The 17,008-nt window shown below is 36.5% G+C and overlaps 1 protein-coding gene across 1 annotated transcript; it reads left to right on the top strand.

Moving 5' to 3' along the window:
• The first annotated feature begins 1,084 nt into the window (after positions 1-1,084).
• LOC145165829 (Leucine-rich repeat protein kinase family protein) lies at positions 1,085-5,960 on the top strand. The gene is made up of 14 exons (XM_079084732.1): positions 1,085-1,408; positions 1,489-2,026; positions 2,094-2,605; positions 2,699-2,828; positions 2,900-2,971; positions 3,066-3,134; positions 3,234-3,305; positions 3,431-3,499; positions 4,051-4,223; positions 4,306-4,571; positions 4,667-4,793; positions 4,874-4,939; positions 5,011-5,330; positions 5,398-5,960. Exons 1-14 carry the CDS (start codon positions 1,336-1,338, stop codon positions 5,716-5,718), a joined length of 2,808 nt encoding a protein of 935 aa, XP_078940858.1. The 5' UTR covers positions 1,085-1,335; the 3' UTR covers positions 5,719-5,960.
• The last annotated feature ends 11,048 nt before the right edge of the window (positions 5,961-17,008 follow it).

The following is a 17,008-nucleotide window of genomic DNA, read 5'->3' as shown; positions in this document are numbered from 1 at the left end:
ATAACCCGTGGGAACCACGGTTATAAAATTAATTAAACTTTTATAATAAAAATTTATAATTATTAATCAATTATTTTAAATAAGTCATTTTAAATAAATTATTAATTAAGAGATATATCAAAAATTTAAAGTTATTATAACTTCAAATGTAACATATAATTAGAAATTGTAAATTTGAATTTTGAAATAAGTTGTCTAATATATCTACATAACACATAACATAATATTAATGAGAAGTTGTATTAGAGTGACACTTGGCAAAAGTAGATTAAAACTATTCATTTATTAGAATAGGGATTATCGGTAAAAGTTGCACATGATTTATAAAACTAGAACCAAAACAAAACCAAACATCTTTTGTTCCAATCGTTTCCATACGGTCGTTTAAAATTTCCCTTTTCATCGACCCAAACGGATCTTTGCATACTCCTAGAATTATATGTGATAGTAATATTTGAATGGAACTAATAAGCTAAAAAAATATGCACAATTCAATCAAAGGCATTAGTGTTTTACATAGTCAATAAGGTTTGGTTGGAAAGGTATGATCAAAAGCAAAAGTAGAAAGTTCTCAATTTAATATTATATAAAAAGTTAAGGATACTATCAGATAAAATATAACTAAATTAATGAGTTAATTACTTTAATTATATTTTATATTAAAAACAACTATATTTTGTTTTTTTTTTTACACATTTTAACCAACGTAAATAAAAGTATTTGACTAAAATACTCAATTTTAATAATTATTTCTGGTATGAGCAGTTTAACGTGTTATAGGCCACAAAAATGGTCTATATAGAAAAAAATGGTTTTAATGAAATATTTCAATACATAGTGGATAAACTACAAAATTACCAAAATCAAATGAGTTTTATGTATATTTCCATTGCCTTAAAAAGTAATAAATTAAAAGTGAATCAAATTGGTTGTATTTTTCGTGTAAATGTATTATTAGACATATTTTCTCAAATTAACCACCGAGATAATTAACATCATTTTCTGTTACATTATGTCCAAAGCAGATGTTTTTCACCTTTATTTGAATGAGCTGGTGTCGTATCCTCCTTATATTCTTCACCAAAGCAACTAAAAGGAGAACACCAAAAAAAAGAACATGAGATTCTGTCCATAAAGAAAAGCAAAGATTTGAAAAATCAGGAAAAACAGACAGAATGTGAATCAACACTGCACACAAACTCATCAATCAAAAAAAGCTGAATTCAAGTGGAGTCCAGACTTCGAGATTTGTCAATGTCGATCCAAGACCTAATAATTCACTGAAATGCTGCAATTTCCTCATAATTTTCAACCTTTTTCTACTTCCCGACCTTCATGGGTTTAATTCTTCAATTTGTTTTACTATTTCTCACCTGCTCAATCCCTTCTCTTCTCTGTCAAGTTACAGGTATGCCGCCATCTTCATCTTTTACACTAAATTTGAAGATTCTCGTGTTTAATTAATTAGCATATATATAATCATTGCAGAATTTGTAAGTATCGACTGTGGAGGAACAAGCAATCACACCGACCCTAAAACAAGTCTAGCATGGGTTTCGGATTCTGGAATCGTTCGCCATGGAACATCAATCGAGATCGAAAACCCAAACGACAACGCAATTCAGTATCAAAGGCGCAGGGATTTCCCCATAGACAACAAGAAGTATTGCTATACTCTAAATACCACAGAAAGAAGACGATACGTAGTTCGTACCACCTTTTTGTACGGCAGTTCAGAGAGCGAAAATACATACCCTAAATTTCAGCTCTATCTCGATGCAACCAGATGGGCAACTGTTAGCGTATTGGATGCGTCGACTGTTTACGTCAAAGAGATGATCATCAGAGCACCTTCGAGTTCAATCGACGTGTGTTTATGCTGTGCGACGACGGGTGCTCCTTTTCTATCCACACTCGAGCTCCGGCCGTTGAATCTCTCGATGTACGCTACTGATTATGAAGATAATTTCTTCTTAAAAGTCGCAGCTAGGGTTAACTTCGGTGCTTCAAGCACGGAAGCCGTAAGGTATGTTCTTACGATCTTCATATCCGACAAATTGAATGATTTTGATGCAAAATTTTCGATATTTTAGGTATCCAGATGATCCGTATGATCGAATATGGGATTCCGATCTTGCAAAACGGCAGAATTTTCTGGTGGGGGTGGCGCCTGGAACTGTGAGGATTAACACAACGAAGGATATAAACACAAACACGAGAGAATATCCACCGGTGAAAGTGATGCAAACAGCGGTTGTGGGGACTCAAGGGACTCTTAGTTACAGATTGAACTTGGAAGATTTTCCTGCAAATGCTCGAGCTTATGCTTATTTTGCAGAAATTGAAGAATTGCGGGAAAATGAAACGCGGAAGTTCACAATGAAGGAGCCTTATGTTCCTGATTACAGTAATGCGGTGGTGAATATTGAAGAAAATGCTAATGGAAGCTACACGTTATATGAACCTAGTTATATGAACGTTTCATTGTCTTTTGTGTTTTCGTTTTCTTTTAAGAAAACACTAGATTCTTCTCAAGGGCCACTCTTGAATGCTGTTGAAATCAGTAAATATGTACCCATTGCATCAAAAACCGATAGAAAAGATTGTAAGAACAACTAACTATCTCTCAGTCTCAGTTATATGAAACTAATCACAAATTAAGCTGACTGATTAGTTTTTTTTTCCTTCTTCATGGAAGTGAATGTTCTTGGTGAGTTTAGTTCGATGCTTGAAATTGGAGATATGATTGAAGAAGGCGATCCATGTGTGCCTGTTCAGTGGGCATGGGTTAGTTGCAGCTCGAATGTTCCTCTACGAATCACCAAAATGTAAGTTGAGATATTATAAATTTAAACTTAATTAGAAAAATTATATGATTTATATTGATATGTTTGAACAGCGTTTTGCCAGGCTCGAATCTGGAAGGTGAAATTCCGGGCGGGATTAAAGACTTACAAGAGTTGACAGAGTTGTAAGTATTGTACCACAGTAAAATCTTTAAGTCAATTCAACATTTTAACAATTAACAATTAACATTTAACACCCGGGTATTGGTTTATTTTTAGGTGGTTAAATGGGAATTCACTCAATGGGACGATCCCGGATATGAGTAACCTTGAGAAATTGAAAATTATGTAAGTTTTTGGTTTGATTACTCGTAGAAATTCTAAAGAAGAGTAGTCTGTTAACTGTTTGCTGACTAAATGTGTTCTTGCCTCTTGGTCAAATTACAGACATTTAGAAAACAACAGGCTGAGCGGATTGTTACCATCTTATTTTGGTAGTTTGCCAAACCTACAAGAATTGTAAGTGGTGATTTTTTTTTTTTTTTTTTTTTTTTTTTTTTTTTTTTTTGCACATCAATCGAGCCTATGTTGGGTTTTTCATAGTGTTATTAACCGTTAGGTTATTTTGATTGGTCCTTATTCAGGTATATTCAGAACAACTCTTTGACAGGGGACATCCCTCCGGCATTATTAACTGGAAAAATAATCTTTGTGTAAGCAATCTTCCTTTTCATGTTTCAGAGAGAAAAAAAAAGAGCAAATTACAGGAATGGTCCCTATGCTTTGGGGTAATTTGCGCGCTTGGTCCCTAACTTATTTTTTTAACTCGGAAAGTCCATACTTTTTGTTTTTTGTTACGCGATTGGTCCCTACTGTTTGTTTTTGTTACGCGATTGGTCCCTCTCTTACCTAAAAAGACTATTATTTAAATAGAAAAAAATGGTGGGATAGGTAAGATAAAGTAAGGGGGTAGGGGTTGGGGTGTGTTTATTTAAATATTTTAAAAATTCAAGGGCAAAATAGTTGTTTTAGGTAAGACAGGGACCAAGCGTGTAACAAAAACAAATAGAAGGAACCTTCCGAATTAAAAAAGTAAGTTATGGACCAAACGTGCAAGTTACCTAAACCATAGTTTAGAAACAGGTTGTAATGACATTGATGTAGAAAAAAAAAGTTAAAAATTGTAATGTCCTATGGCCTATGCTGTCTGGTGTTTTGATTTGACAACACATTTTCTGAAGTTGTACAAGATTTACTACTGCAGCTATGAAGGTAATCACGGCCTCCACAGGAATACGAAGCACAAATCTCATTACAAATTGATATTAGGAATTTCGGTCGGAATTCTTGCGGTTCTGTTTATTCTGTTTTTAGGAAGCTTATTACTACTGCGACATTTTCGGACAAAAACACCGAGTCAAAGAAGTGACGATAAAGGTACCTAATCTTACAACCTTTTTCGAATTAGTTCCCATTCCCATTATGACCTTGTTTATTTGATCCGCAATTGTGAAACTAGCCACTACTCCAGGGGCGTTTTCGTCACGCAAGAGCACCATAGGATTAATGGCCTACTCGACTCGAGCTGGAAGTTTAATGGATGAAGGAGTATCGTATTATTTTTCACTTGCTGAAATAGAAGCAGCTACAAATGGATTCTCAAAGAAGATTGGTAAAGGAAGTTTCGGGCCTGTATATTATGGAAAAATGAAGGATGGAAAAGAGGTTGCAGTTAAAATGATGGCCGATTCATCTAGCCATGGAACCCAGCAGTTCGTTACAGAGGTAGTAATCGCAAATCGCAAACAACAGTTTTCAATAATTGATATATTTCAACATATGAAACGATAAGTAAATTGAAATGCATACTATACTTACAGGTTGCTCTTTTGTCAAGAATTCATCATAGAAATCTCGTACCATTAATAGGATACTGTGAAGAAGAACACCACCGTATGCTTGTTTATGAGTACATGCACAACGGAACTTTGCGAGATCACATACATGGTATGTTAATTGTTAACTAAATCATCATCTACGCTTTTCGTATTCAATCTGATAATCTTACGAGACAATAATCCAAACAGATCGAGTCAACAAGAAGCATTTGGATTGGCGAGCTCGTCTCCGGATTGCAGAAGATTCCGCTAAAGGTTAAATCAAACTTCTCGTGGATTTTTCAAACGAAAGCGAACAATGACCGGAAAAGTTTGATTAATTTCAGGTCTTGAGTATTTGCACACCGGATGCAACCCTAGCATCATTCACAGGGACATAAAAACCAGCAATATTCTTCTGGATATCAATATGAGGGCTAAAGTATCGGATTTTGGACTTTCGAGACAAACCGAAGAAGATTTGACACACGTATCGAGCGTAGCACGAGGAACAGTAGGTTACCTTGATCCCGAGTACTACGCTAACCAACAGTTAACCGAGAAAAGCGACGTCTACAGTTTCGGAGTCGTTCTTTTAGAACTTATCTCCGGGCGGAAGCCTGTGTCACCGGAAGAGTACGGGGCCGATTGGAGCATTGTTCACTGGGTAAGGTTAAGGGTTTATTTAGGGTTTAGATTCTCGTGGAGCAGAGTATTGATTTTTGTTTTTGCAGGCGAGGTCGTTGATTCGAAAAGGAGATGTGGCGAGTATAATTGATCCTACGATAACACGGGATGTGAAGATTGAATCGATATGGCGAATTGCAGAAGTTGCGATTCAGTGTGTGGATCAACACGGATCTAATAGACCTCGGATGCAAGAAATCATCTTGGCGATACAAGATGCAATCACGATTGAAAAGGGGAACGACGGGAAGATAATAACGTCGGGAAGTTCACGAGCACAATCTTCACGGAAAACTTTATTAACGACTTTCCTTGATATCGAGAGTCCAGATCTTTCCAACGATTGCCTGGTTCCTTCTGCTAGATGATATATGGATGATGTGTATACTAATCTAATAACTATGAAGAAACTGATACATAAGTTAAGTCGTACATGTTTTCTTCTTTTTGTTTGCAATCAAAATCAAGGAGGAGTCGTTGCCTAACTTGTAAGATCTTTTGAGAAGCCTCATGTGAGAGAACATGCAAGTGTGGGGCTTGAAACGGAAGATTATGTAGAAATTTGACGAACAGAATTTTGTTGGTATCAAATATTATTAGGTTGAGTAAATCCCATGTTATGTCTTCCGTTTTTCAATGATAACTTAAAAAAATGGTAAACCATAACCGCATTGTGTAAACCCGTTCCAATGCACGTGTACTTTTAACAAAGAAAAGAAAAGAAAAAAAAAAGTGAAAGAAAATAAGGAAAGAAAAAAAATAAAATAAACAGAAAATTTTATTTGGTGTTCCTAAATTAGAAAGAAATTGAAGAAAAATTCAAAATTTTGTTCATTTCTCTTCAAGCTCTTCCAAATTGGAAGGAACGATAGGAGAGAGAGTAATCATTTCTTTCCATTTTTTTTCTTAGCGAAACTTGAGAATATCATTTTCTTTTACTTTCTTTTCACTTCTATCCATCCATTTTCTTCTTTTTTCTCGTTAAGTTGAGTTATGTTTGAATCTTGGACCTCTTATGTGAATTCAACTCTTCACCCCGTAGGCTCCCATCACAGGAGCAAATAAGAAATGCAACTTGGCTTACACCAACGCAGGGACAGGCATATAGAGTGTCTCGGGTGTTCCGGACAACTACTCGATTTCGATTAAAAAAAGTACTTTTTTGTATTATTATTATGTAACTACAAAAAAAATGATAATGTGTAACTAATATATGTCCAACAACAAAGAAATATAGTGTATTAAATTTTAGTCCAAACTTATAAAAAAAAAAGTCCAATACGTTCTAACATATAATAGCCCAATAAACCATAAGCTCAATGCCCACGTAATTTACTCTATGTGATTGGAAGAATCATGGAGGGATACCATAAAAGAAGTATTAGATAATGATCTTATATTTGATAATGATCTTGTATTGATTAGTATGTATTTGTTTATGTCTTTATCTCTCCATGATTATAGGAGAGTATGTTGTATTCTTAATTATAAATATACAAGATCACACACTATTAACGTGTGCTTGATTCAATCTGTTTCTATATGGTATCAGCCTAACAAACACCTCCATTCTTCCCGATCCTCTTTCTTCTTCATTATACCCTAAGCTCCTGTCGCTTCTTCTTCTGCTTCTTATTCTGGTATCACTTTTTTTTCTTCATCATGTCTACCTCAACTGATAATACCTTTCCCATGAACACCTTACTCCATATGATATCAATTAAACTAAACTCCACCAACTACTTGTTGTGGAAAAATCAAATGCTCCCCCTGTTTTCCTATCAGAAGCTCACTTCTCACATTGATGGCACCACAGTTGCCCCACCGGAAAACCTAGAGGTTGAAGGCAAAAAATCTCCAAATCCAGATTACACAACCTGGCACGATTTGGATCAACGTGCTGTGATTCTCCTTAATTCTTCTCTCACCGAAGAGGCCGCCACTGAAGTTATTGGTCTGTCCACAGCTCATACAATCTGGTCTGCTCTAGAAAAAGCTTACATCAACTCATCTGTTGAACGGATTCATTCGTTACGTGACTCTCTACGCAGCATGACAAAAGGTACCTCCTCAGTCTCTGAATATAGTCGAAAAGTCAAAACCTTTTGTGACCAGCTTGCTGCAATCGGTCAACCGGTTGATCCCATGGATAAAGTTCATTGGTTCCTCTGTGGTTTGGGGGCCTCCTTTGAAACCTTTTCAACTGCAATTCGTACTACAAATTCATCACCTGTTTTTCGAGATCTTGTTGCTCAGGCTGAGGGGCACGAGCTGTTCCTGCAAACTCTTCATGGGACCATGACACCACCTGCTGCGTTTGTTTCTCATCAAACCCAAAACCGTGCACCACCCACTCGAGGTGGCAGACAATAATTTTCTTCCCGTGGTCGTGGTGGAAGAGGTCGAGGGGGTCGGCGTCCCCCTCACTGCCAGCTTTGCCGAAACAATGGACATTATGCCTCCTCTTGTCCTAGCTTGCACACATATGCCTCAAATGCATCCACCACAGACTCGACTTTAGCACAAGCCTTTCATTCTCAGTGCCACGTCACTTAAGGAAGCCCTAATTGGTATGTTGACTCGGGAGCTACTGCACATATGACATCCTCTCCTGCCAATGTCACTGCACCAGAACACTACACAGGTAATCTACAAGTTTCTTTTGGTAATGGAGAAAAGCTCCCCATTTCTCACATGGGTTCTCATAAAATCTCTAAAAACTTATTGCTACGAGATGTTTTGGTTATTCCCAAATTAACCAAAAATTTACTTTCCATTAGTAAACTTACTCTAGATCACCCCGTTGATGTGCTTTTCTCTCAATCATTTTTTAACATTCAGGACAGGGCAAGCAAACAAGTGATAGCACAAGGAAAGTGTGAAGATGGTTTATATGTTCTAAAAGATGGCCCAACGGCTTTGGTTGCACTTTCTGGAGTTTCTAGCAAAGCATCATTTGAAATTTGGCATAATAGATTAGGGCACACTTCATTTGATGTTATTTCTTCTTTGAACAGATTGGGTCTTTTGAATGTTACTTATATTTTACCAAAACCTATTTTATGTGAATCTTGCCAACTTTCAAAGGGACAACGTTTACCTTTTGAAAACAATCCGAAACGTGCAACACATCCTTTAGATCTTGTTCATTGTGATTTATGGGGACCTGCTCCTGTTCTGTCTGATGGGTACCTTTATTATGTTATTTTTGTTGATGATTACTCACGCTTCACCTGGTTTTATCCCTTAAAAACTAAAAATGGGTTTTATGCTGTCTTAAACGCCTTTATTAAACTTGTTCAAACACAGTTTTCTAGGCACATAAAGGTGTTTCAAAGTGATGGTGGTACAGAATTTGTCAATAACACTGTTCGCAAAATCTTTGAAGACAATGGAATATTTCATCAAATTTCTTGCCCATACACTCCTCAGCAAAATGGTCGTGCTGAACGAAAACATAGGCATCTTGTTGAAACCGGGTTAGCTATGTTGTTCAATTCTCACGTTCCCACATCTTATTGGGTTGATGCGTTTAGTTCTGCAGTCTTTATTATTAATCGCCTACCCACTAAACTGCTGGACAATCGGTCTCCTTACGAGCTTCTCTATTCACGCATACCACAATATGGTAATTTCAAAACTTATGGTTGCCTTGTGTATCCTTATTTACGAGATTACTCTGCTCACAAATTGGCACCACGAAGTTTTCCTTGTGTTTTTATTGGTTATCAAACTCAATATAAAGGATACAAATGCTTGGACCCGGTTACCTCTCGTGTGTACATCACAAGGCATGCAAGGTTTAATGAGGTCGCTTATCCCTTCAAAGGTTCTCTTCTTTACACAGATCTATCATTTTTAGAGTTGTCATCTTTTTTGGATGATAGGCCGACTGTTGCTACCTCGTCTGGGCTGGTTCCGAAACCCACGAATGCTCGGTCCACCTTTGCTCTTAACGAGCATGTTCAGCCTACTCCGTGTCAACTGTGTGACTCCACTTCTGGGGCTCCAGCAACCATGTCGCATCTCAATTCACCACCCACTGAGGATCCATCACATACTTCCGATTCCCCATCCAACACGCCTGATGATGACGACTTGTCTTCTCCACCAGCCTCTACCACAGACAACCTACACACTTCTCCACCGGCATCTCATCATATGATTACTCGTTCCAAATCAGGTATATTCAAGCTACGCCATATTACTGATTTTGGTCTCCTTGCTCAGCATGCCTTACATGCCTCGCTGCTTTCTACAAAAGAACCCAAAGGATACAAGTCTGCTTCTAAAAATCCACAGTGGCTTATGGCAATGCGTGATGAAATTGCGGCTCTACATCAAAACAAAACTTGGAGTTTAGTTCCACGACCTCTTGGATCTAATGTGGTTGGTTCCAAGTGGGTTTATCGTATAAAATACAACTATCATGGCTCTATTAAACGGTATAAAGCACGTCTCGTTGCTCAAGGGTTTTCTCAACTTCATGTAGTTGATTACTCCTATACTTTTAGCCCGGTAGTAGCTTCCACTGTTAGAATTGTTCTATCTTTAGCTGTTTTGCATCGATGGCGTCTTCATCAACTAGATGTTAAAAACGCTTTTCTACATGGTCATCTAAATGAAACAGTTTATATGGAGCAACCACCAGGATTTGTTAATTCTAGTTTTCCGAATCATGTATGCAAACTTTCGAAAGCTTTATATGGCTTAAAACAAACTCCTAGAGCATGGTTTCATCGACTTAGCTCTTTTCTTCTTGCCAATGGGTTTACTTGTAGTCGAGCTGACACATCTTTGTTCATTTTTTCTAGAGACTCATGTCTTATGTATCTTCTAGTATACGTGGATGATTTAATTCTTACAGGTAATCAGGAATCTGTGATTCATTCTTTTACTAACCGTTTGCATCAAGAGTTTGCTATCAAAGACCTTGGCGATCTTAGTTATTTTTTGGGGTTAGAAGTCAGCTATATCGATGATGGTTTATTCCTCAATCAATCGAAATATGCTAAAGATATTTTGACTCGCGCTGATCTTCTAGAGTCCAAACCTGTTCCCACTCCACTTGCTACTCATGAGACGTTCAATCCTCATGGTACTCCGTTCTCTGATCCTACTCTTTATAGGTCTCTTGTTGGGGCTCTACAATATCTTACGATTACACGACCTGATCTGTCTTATGCTGTCAACCAAGCAAGTCAGTACTTACATGCTCCTACGATTGCTCACTTCCAATCCGTCAAACGTATCCTTCGCCATGTTAAGGGAACTATTGCTTTTGGACTCACCTATAGTTGTCCTCACTCCACTAATATTCTTGGTTACTCCGATGCCGACTAGGCCAGATGTTTGGAAACACGTCGCTCTACATATGGTTACTCGATCTTTCTTGGTGGTAATTTGGTCTCGTGGAGTGCTAAGAAGCAACCTACTGTTTCTCGCTCTAGTTGTGAGTCTGAGTATCGTGCTATGGCTAACACAGCTGCTGAAATTGTTTGTATCACTCATCTTCTTCGAGAATTACATGCTCTACCTCCAGATAGACCTACTTTGCTTTGTGATAATAAGAGTGCTCTTTTCATGACTTAGAATCCGATCTCTTATAAACGTGCAAAACATCTTGATCTTGATTATCATTTTATTCGAGAACTTGTAGCATCTGGCAAGTTATATACCAAGTTCATTCCAACCAAGCTTCAAGTGGCTGACATATTCACTAAAAGTCTTCCGCGTGCTCAGTTTGAACATTTTCGCACCATGCTTCGTCTTGGTCCACCACCGCTAAGCTTGAAGGGGGATATTAGATAATGATCTTATATTTGATAATGATCTTGTATTGATTAGTATGTATTTGTTTATGTCTTTATCTCTCCATGATTATAGGAGAGTATGTTGTATTCTTAATTATAAATATACAAGATCACACACTATTAACGTGTGCTTGATTCAATCTGTTTCTATAAGAAGGCATAAAAGAAAGAAAAGAAACATAAGGCAAAATCGTAAGAGAGTAAGACCGAAGGAACATGGGGGAAATTGACTTATAGTTATTCACTTCTTTGGTTCGTCCACGCTGCAAGTAATTTGTGTGCTATTTTCCTCGCCAGATGCTAATAGCATGATCCGTGTTGCATCCTTGGTGGAGCAATTGGTAAGAAAAAAACGTTTTTGAGTAGTTGAGCTTCCTCCAAGCCAAATTTAAGAGCTCACTTCAAACTCTGGAATGAAACAAGTATTGATCTTTTAGGTTTATGAAATTAGTTGTTTTTTTGCTTAAATTATTAATAGTTTTGATGAATTTTTTTTAATGAAATTAGTAGTTGTTTTGCTTAAAATTAGTTATTGACTTCTTGTTGTATTGCTTACTTGTTGAAATATTAACTTGTTAAGATAAAATTAGGTATTTTTAAAAAAAAAGACCAAGCTCCAATGAATCAAGTGGTGGAGGATCCTCCAAAAAACAATGCTCCAATCAATCATTCTTTTCGGCTTTTAACGTTAATCTACAAAGACCACAATCTCGGTCATCAAATACAATATTACTGTAACATAACATATGTATCTTTTTAAGAAATTGCTTTCGTATGGGAAATTTCGAAAAAAACATGTTTTACACAACATAGTTTTTCTAACTTTACCATATGAAAGCGATTTCTTAAAAAGATACATATGTTAAGTTGTTATTATATTGTTTTCGAGGAACGGAATTGTGTTAAAAGAACAAATTTGTAATTGTTGTTTCAAACAAAATGTGGAACAAGTTGAGAAAGTAACTAACCGATCTGTATAATACAAAATACATGCATATCTTTTGGCAACGAAACATCCTACTTTATAGTTTTGTGTAACAAAAGTAACATTTACATCAATAGTGTGTTATGATAGTTTTTTTCACATAGTATAACTGCATGACTTCATCATAAATCTTAATAACAAATGAATGTAATATGCTAAAATGTAAATACTAATAGCAGCATGCAAAGCCATTTTACCAAAACTTTAAATAAAGAATATTTTAAAATAAATACTAATCTTTAAAACCAATTGCTTATCGTATAATGTCATATACTTTTTGTATTGTAATTAAACAATCTGAGTTATAGTAATGTTTTTCTAATACAAACTAATTTGAATGCTATAATTGAATAGTTTATTTTATTAAAATGTGATGTCTTATAGAGCTCAATTACCATACAAAAACTTTGTTTTATATATTTTTGAAATTTGAGAAATAACCACGAAGTTCGAAACTTGTAATTTTTTTAAATTGTTTCTTTTTTGAAAAGCTAAGTTCGAAAATTATTTTTTCTAAAAAATAGTTTGAAATTCCAAACTCCTTTTTTCAATAGGCTGAATAATTCATATATAATTCGAATATTTTTAACTTATTTACGATTTTCAAATTTATTTTTCATGTTTTTAGGTTGTTCCAAAGTTGTTTATATTCTCTAGATTGTTCTTAATTTCAAACCATTTATTCATGTTAGATATACATGAAAATATATAGAGAAGATAGAAAAGAAAAAAGTTCCAATCTTCTTCATTCAAAATGAAGATTTAAGAAGACGATTAGAAACAAAAAAATATATATTTCGAAAATGAAAAAGTTGTTGAAAATCCAAAATTTTGAAAATCGTGATTACTAAGCTTGATGAACTTTCATGTTAGGTGGTTATTGTGTAATATTTTTCTTAGAATATGTGGTTGGGTTAATAACTCTTGATTATAAATAAAAAAAAATTATTTGTTATATGTTTATAACTAGTATTTGTGCCCGCGCTTTGCCGTGGGTTCCTACGTATGTTTTTCATGCGGATATTATAGCTTAAAAAACACTAAAAGTTTAAAAGAAATAAACATCGGGTGAATTATCAAAAGTTAAGAAGAGTTAATGGACTATTTTTTTTTAAGTTGAATGATTTTTGAATAATCAATAAAAGTGTAACTTTAAATAGAAATAGTACAATGCCCAATATAAATAAAGTTAAGAAGAATTTAGAGACTATTTTTGTAAATTAGATGTTTTTGAATAATCTACAAAAATGTAGAGGACATAACTATAAAAAAAAGTTGTTGTTGTGGGTCAATCTATTTTTAATTAAATTTAACGATTGTGTTAATAAAAGAGTTATTGTAACTGCAGCCCAACCAACTTATCAGTTTTGTTTTAAAAGTTCCCTTGTCGTTTTATTTTGCATTCTAAGGGCACAAAATTTATATTAACCTCTTTATTTAGTCACTTTGACCCGTTACAAACGGTTACAAACTTACAATGTCTAGATGGCTTTTTTTTTTGTTTTACTTTAAATTAAAAATCAATTTAAATCTACGTGGCTTTTCTTTAGTTTTACTTTAAATTAAAAAATCAATTTATGTATTGTACAGTTCGCCTCTAGTCGTCTTCTTCACAATACCAACCCTAGTTTTTTTTTTCACGACTACAATTCCCAATTCTCATTACCCACCTGTGATCTGATCTCTCTTCGAATCTAAGCTTTCAACATCCGATCACATCCGGTTGTTGTTCTTCATCTCCCATTCCTTTTCTACCACTCGACGCCAGCTGACTCGTCAAATGCAAAATCGGCAACTCTCGACATACACCATAACGGTCAACTGTATCGTCGGATCCATCCAACGACGTCCCATGAAATCGAATTTGTTATTACTAATCTGATTACACCATAACGTTCAATTCATGATCATCTTCAAAGAGGTTCCTCTCTGTCCGTTGATGATAGTTCACACGTCTTAAGATCTCCATACAACTCTTACACTTGTAGCTTCTATAGTTTCCAAAGCAATGCATGTTGGTTTGCAATTTGGATCACAAACTCCAAGGAACGCGCCATGGTCTAGACAGTCAACTGACACACCTGTCAATAGCCATGGATCAAATATGACATTTGTAAGAAACAGAGCCATGGTTTTGACCAATATGGATGGAATGCTCGTTTGGGAAACAAACACAACATCAACAGATGTCAATAGAGTAGTCTTGTTGAATGCAAGTAATCTTGTATTGAAGAAAAAAAGAGGTCAGATTCTTTGGCAAAGTTTTGATTACCCAACAGATATTCTTTTGCCTTCTCAAACGCTTGGTATCTGCTTTAAGAAGAGGAAGTTTTGAATCTGGGTATTTTGGTTTGAGCTATAGCCACATTAACGTTTTAACACATTTTTGATGGCCCAGAAATATCAAGTGTGTACTTCCCAATCCTTATCCTGGATAAAATGTGTGGGCTTATGGAAGAACCTCCTACAACAGTAACAGAATCAGAGTATTCAACGATTTTGGTGCATTTAGCTCGGCGATAAGTGGCAGTTTAATGCTACAGATCTGAGCTTTGGGATCAGAAGGAGGTTAACAATAAGACTAGCATGGTAACCTCAAAATCAATAAAACGAGTCAACGGTCGACGTTGTTTTGGGATCAATCTTCTCAAAAAACCACATCTCAACATTGCTTGGCAATGGCATGCGATCAATTTTCTCAAAAAAAAACATCTCCTTGTTATCATCTCCGATGGGGTACGGCCACTGCCACCCTTCTCCTCCCCCTCTTTACCAGAAATTCCCTCCGGCAACCCATCAGGAACATTGTACCATTCTAACGGCGGTTATATGCCTCTTTGTGCACCTGAAAGTTCGAACTATAAATCAAATAATCTTTCGATACTGAAGATCTAGTAACGACAGGAGTAACAGTTTCTAGTAACAATTAATACCTTGATCTTCAGTTGTGTATTTTCTTGGCATCCTGCCTTCATGATCGATGCTGGAAGATGTAAGCTGGAACTCATCGTTTGCATTCCCCAAGCTGACAATATAGTGCCCTAATCCTTTGTGGCAGCCATGCCATTTAATGAAAATGAATTTCTTTGCTAGTAATGGGTCAAAGGGACTAAATAAATAGGTTAATATGAATTTTATACCCTTAGAATGCAAAAAAATGACAAGGTACCTTTTAAAACAAAACTGATAAATTGGTTGGGCTACAATGACAATAACCCTTGGTAAAATGTAGGTATAGTTGTATTTGTTGGTAGAAAAGTATATAAAGTCCATAACATTGCATATACCGATCTTCCAACGTGTATTTATAAAAATATAGTTTTTCACGATAAAAAAAAAGGTTAAAGGGCTTCAAATGGCAAGTAAAAAAAGGGTATCTATTGTAATAACATATGTATTATAAGGGTAAAAAACGAAAAAAGAAAAAAAAAAGAAGAAGGAAAAGGTTGCGGATGGCAAGTTAATTGGGTTGTAAGGGTAAAAAATGAAAAAAAAAAAAGATTTGTAAGTTGGTGACTTATGAATAGAACGTAAAACTGTGAGGACAATTTATGTAAGTTAATTTCAAAACAATTCAAAGGTTAAATTCTACCTCAGCTTGTACATGGTGCAACTTGTACATGGTGCAGTTTAGGTAGCACTTTTAGCTACAATGCTCATATCTCACAAACAAATGTTTACTTAGGTGTTGTTTGGTTCGTAGAATGTTGTCGAAGGAATTTGAATTGGAATTGAAAAATGAATTTGTCAGGATTTTGAATCCAATTCCATGTGTTGTTTGGTTGGCAAGAAATGAAATTGGAATTAATTCCAGATTCAGTTTGGTTCGCAGGAAATAGAATTGGAATTCATGTAAAATGACATAGTTACTCTTTTTTCCTGCTTTGCTTAATTTTACCTTGTTTTCTAACTTATATGTAAAGATATATTATGAAAATTATAAAAACAGTAAAATTTTGGCGATGGTGGCAGTGGTGGTGGTGGCGGCGACAGTGGTGGGTGGAGGTGATGGTGGCAGCAATGGTGGTGGTGATAGTGGCGGTGGCATTGATTGTGGTGGCGGAAGTGGTGGTGATAGTGGCAGTGGCAGCTGGTGGCGACAACGATAACGGTGATGGTGCTGGTGGTGGCAGTGGCGGCTGGTGGCGGTGGTGGTAGCGGCGATGGTGGCAGCTTTGGTAGTGGTGGTGGTGGTAGTGTTATTAGTGGTAGTGGTGGTGGGTGGTGGTGGTCGGTGGCGGCAGCGACGGTGGTAACGACGACGATGGTAGTGGTGGTGGCATCGGAGGCAGTGGCGGTGGGTGGAGGCGGCGGCAATGATGGTGGGTGGTGGTGGTGGCGGCGGTGGTTGTGGGTGGTGGTCATGGTGGTGGTAGTGGTGGTCGGTGGCGGCAACAACGGTGGTGGCAATAGTGGCGGTGGTAGTGGTTGTGGCGGCAGCGGTGGTGGTGGTGGTTGGTGGGGCGGTAGCGGTGGTGATGGTGGTGACGGTGGTGGTGGTGGTGGTGGCGGTAGCGGCGGTGCTGGTGGTCATTGATAGTGGTGGTAGTGGTGGTGGGTTTTCTGATAAGTACAAGGGGTATTTTTTGTAATCTGTCACTTTCCTTGATGAGAAAGAATGTTTTCCATCTAACTTTGGAAGGAATTCACTTTCCTCCATATGGTGGAATGTTTATTTCATTTAGGAATCATTTTCCCTCCTCTAAGTCCAACCAACCGCATGAATTCGAGGGAATTGGAATCATTTTCCCTCGAATTCCATTCCTTTCCTGCCAACCAAACGCACAATTATTGTATATATTTATAATAGGACGAGCTTAGATATTTGTGTATTAAATAGAAATAAATTATATTAAGGTT

Source organism: Lactuca virosa, chromosome 3 (assembly GCF_052849685.1).
Source record: "Lactuca virosa cultivar CGN04683 chromosome 3, Lactuca_virosa_CGN04683_v6, whole genome shotgun sequence".
NCBI lineage: Eukaryota > Viridiplantae > Streptophyta > Magnoliopsida > Asterales > Asteraceae > Lactuca > Lactuca virosa.
This window is presented reverse-complemented; position numbering and strand designations above follow the sequence as displayed.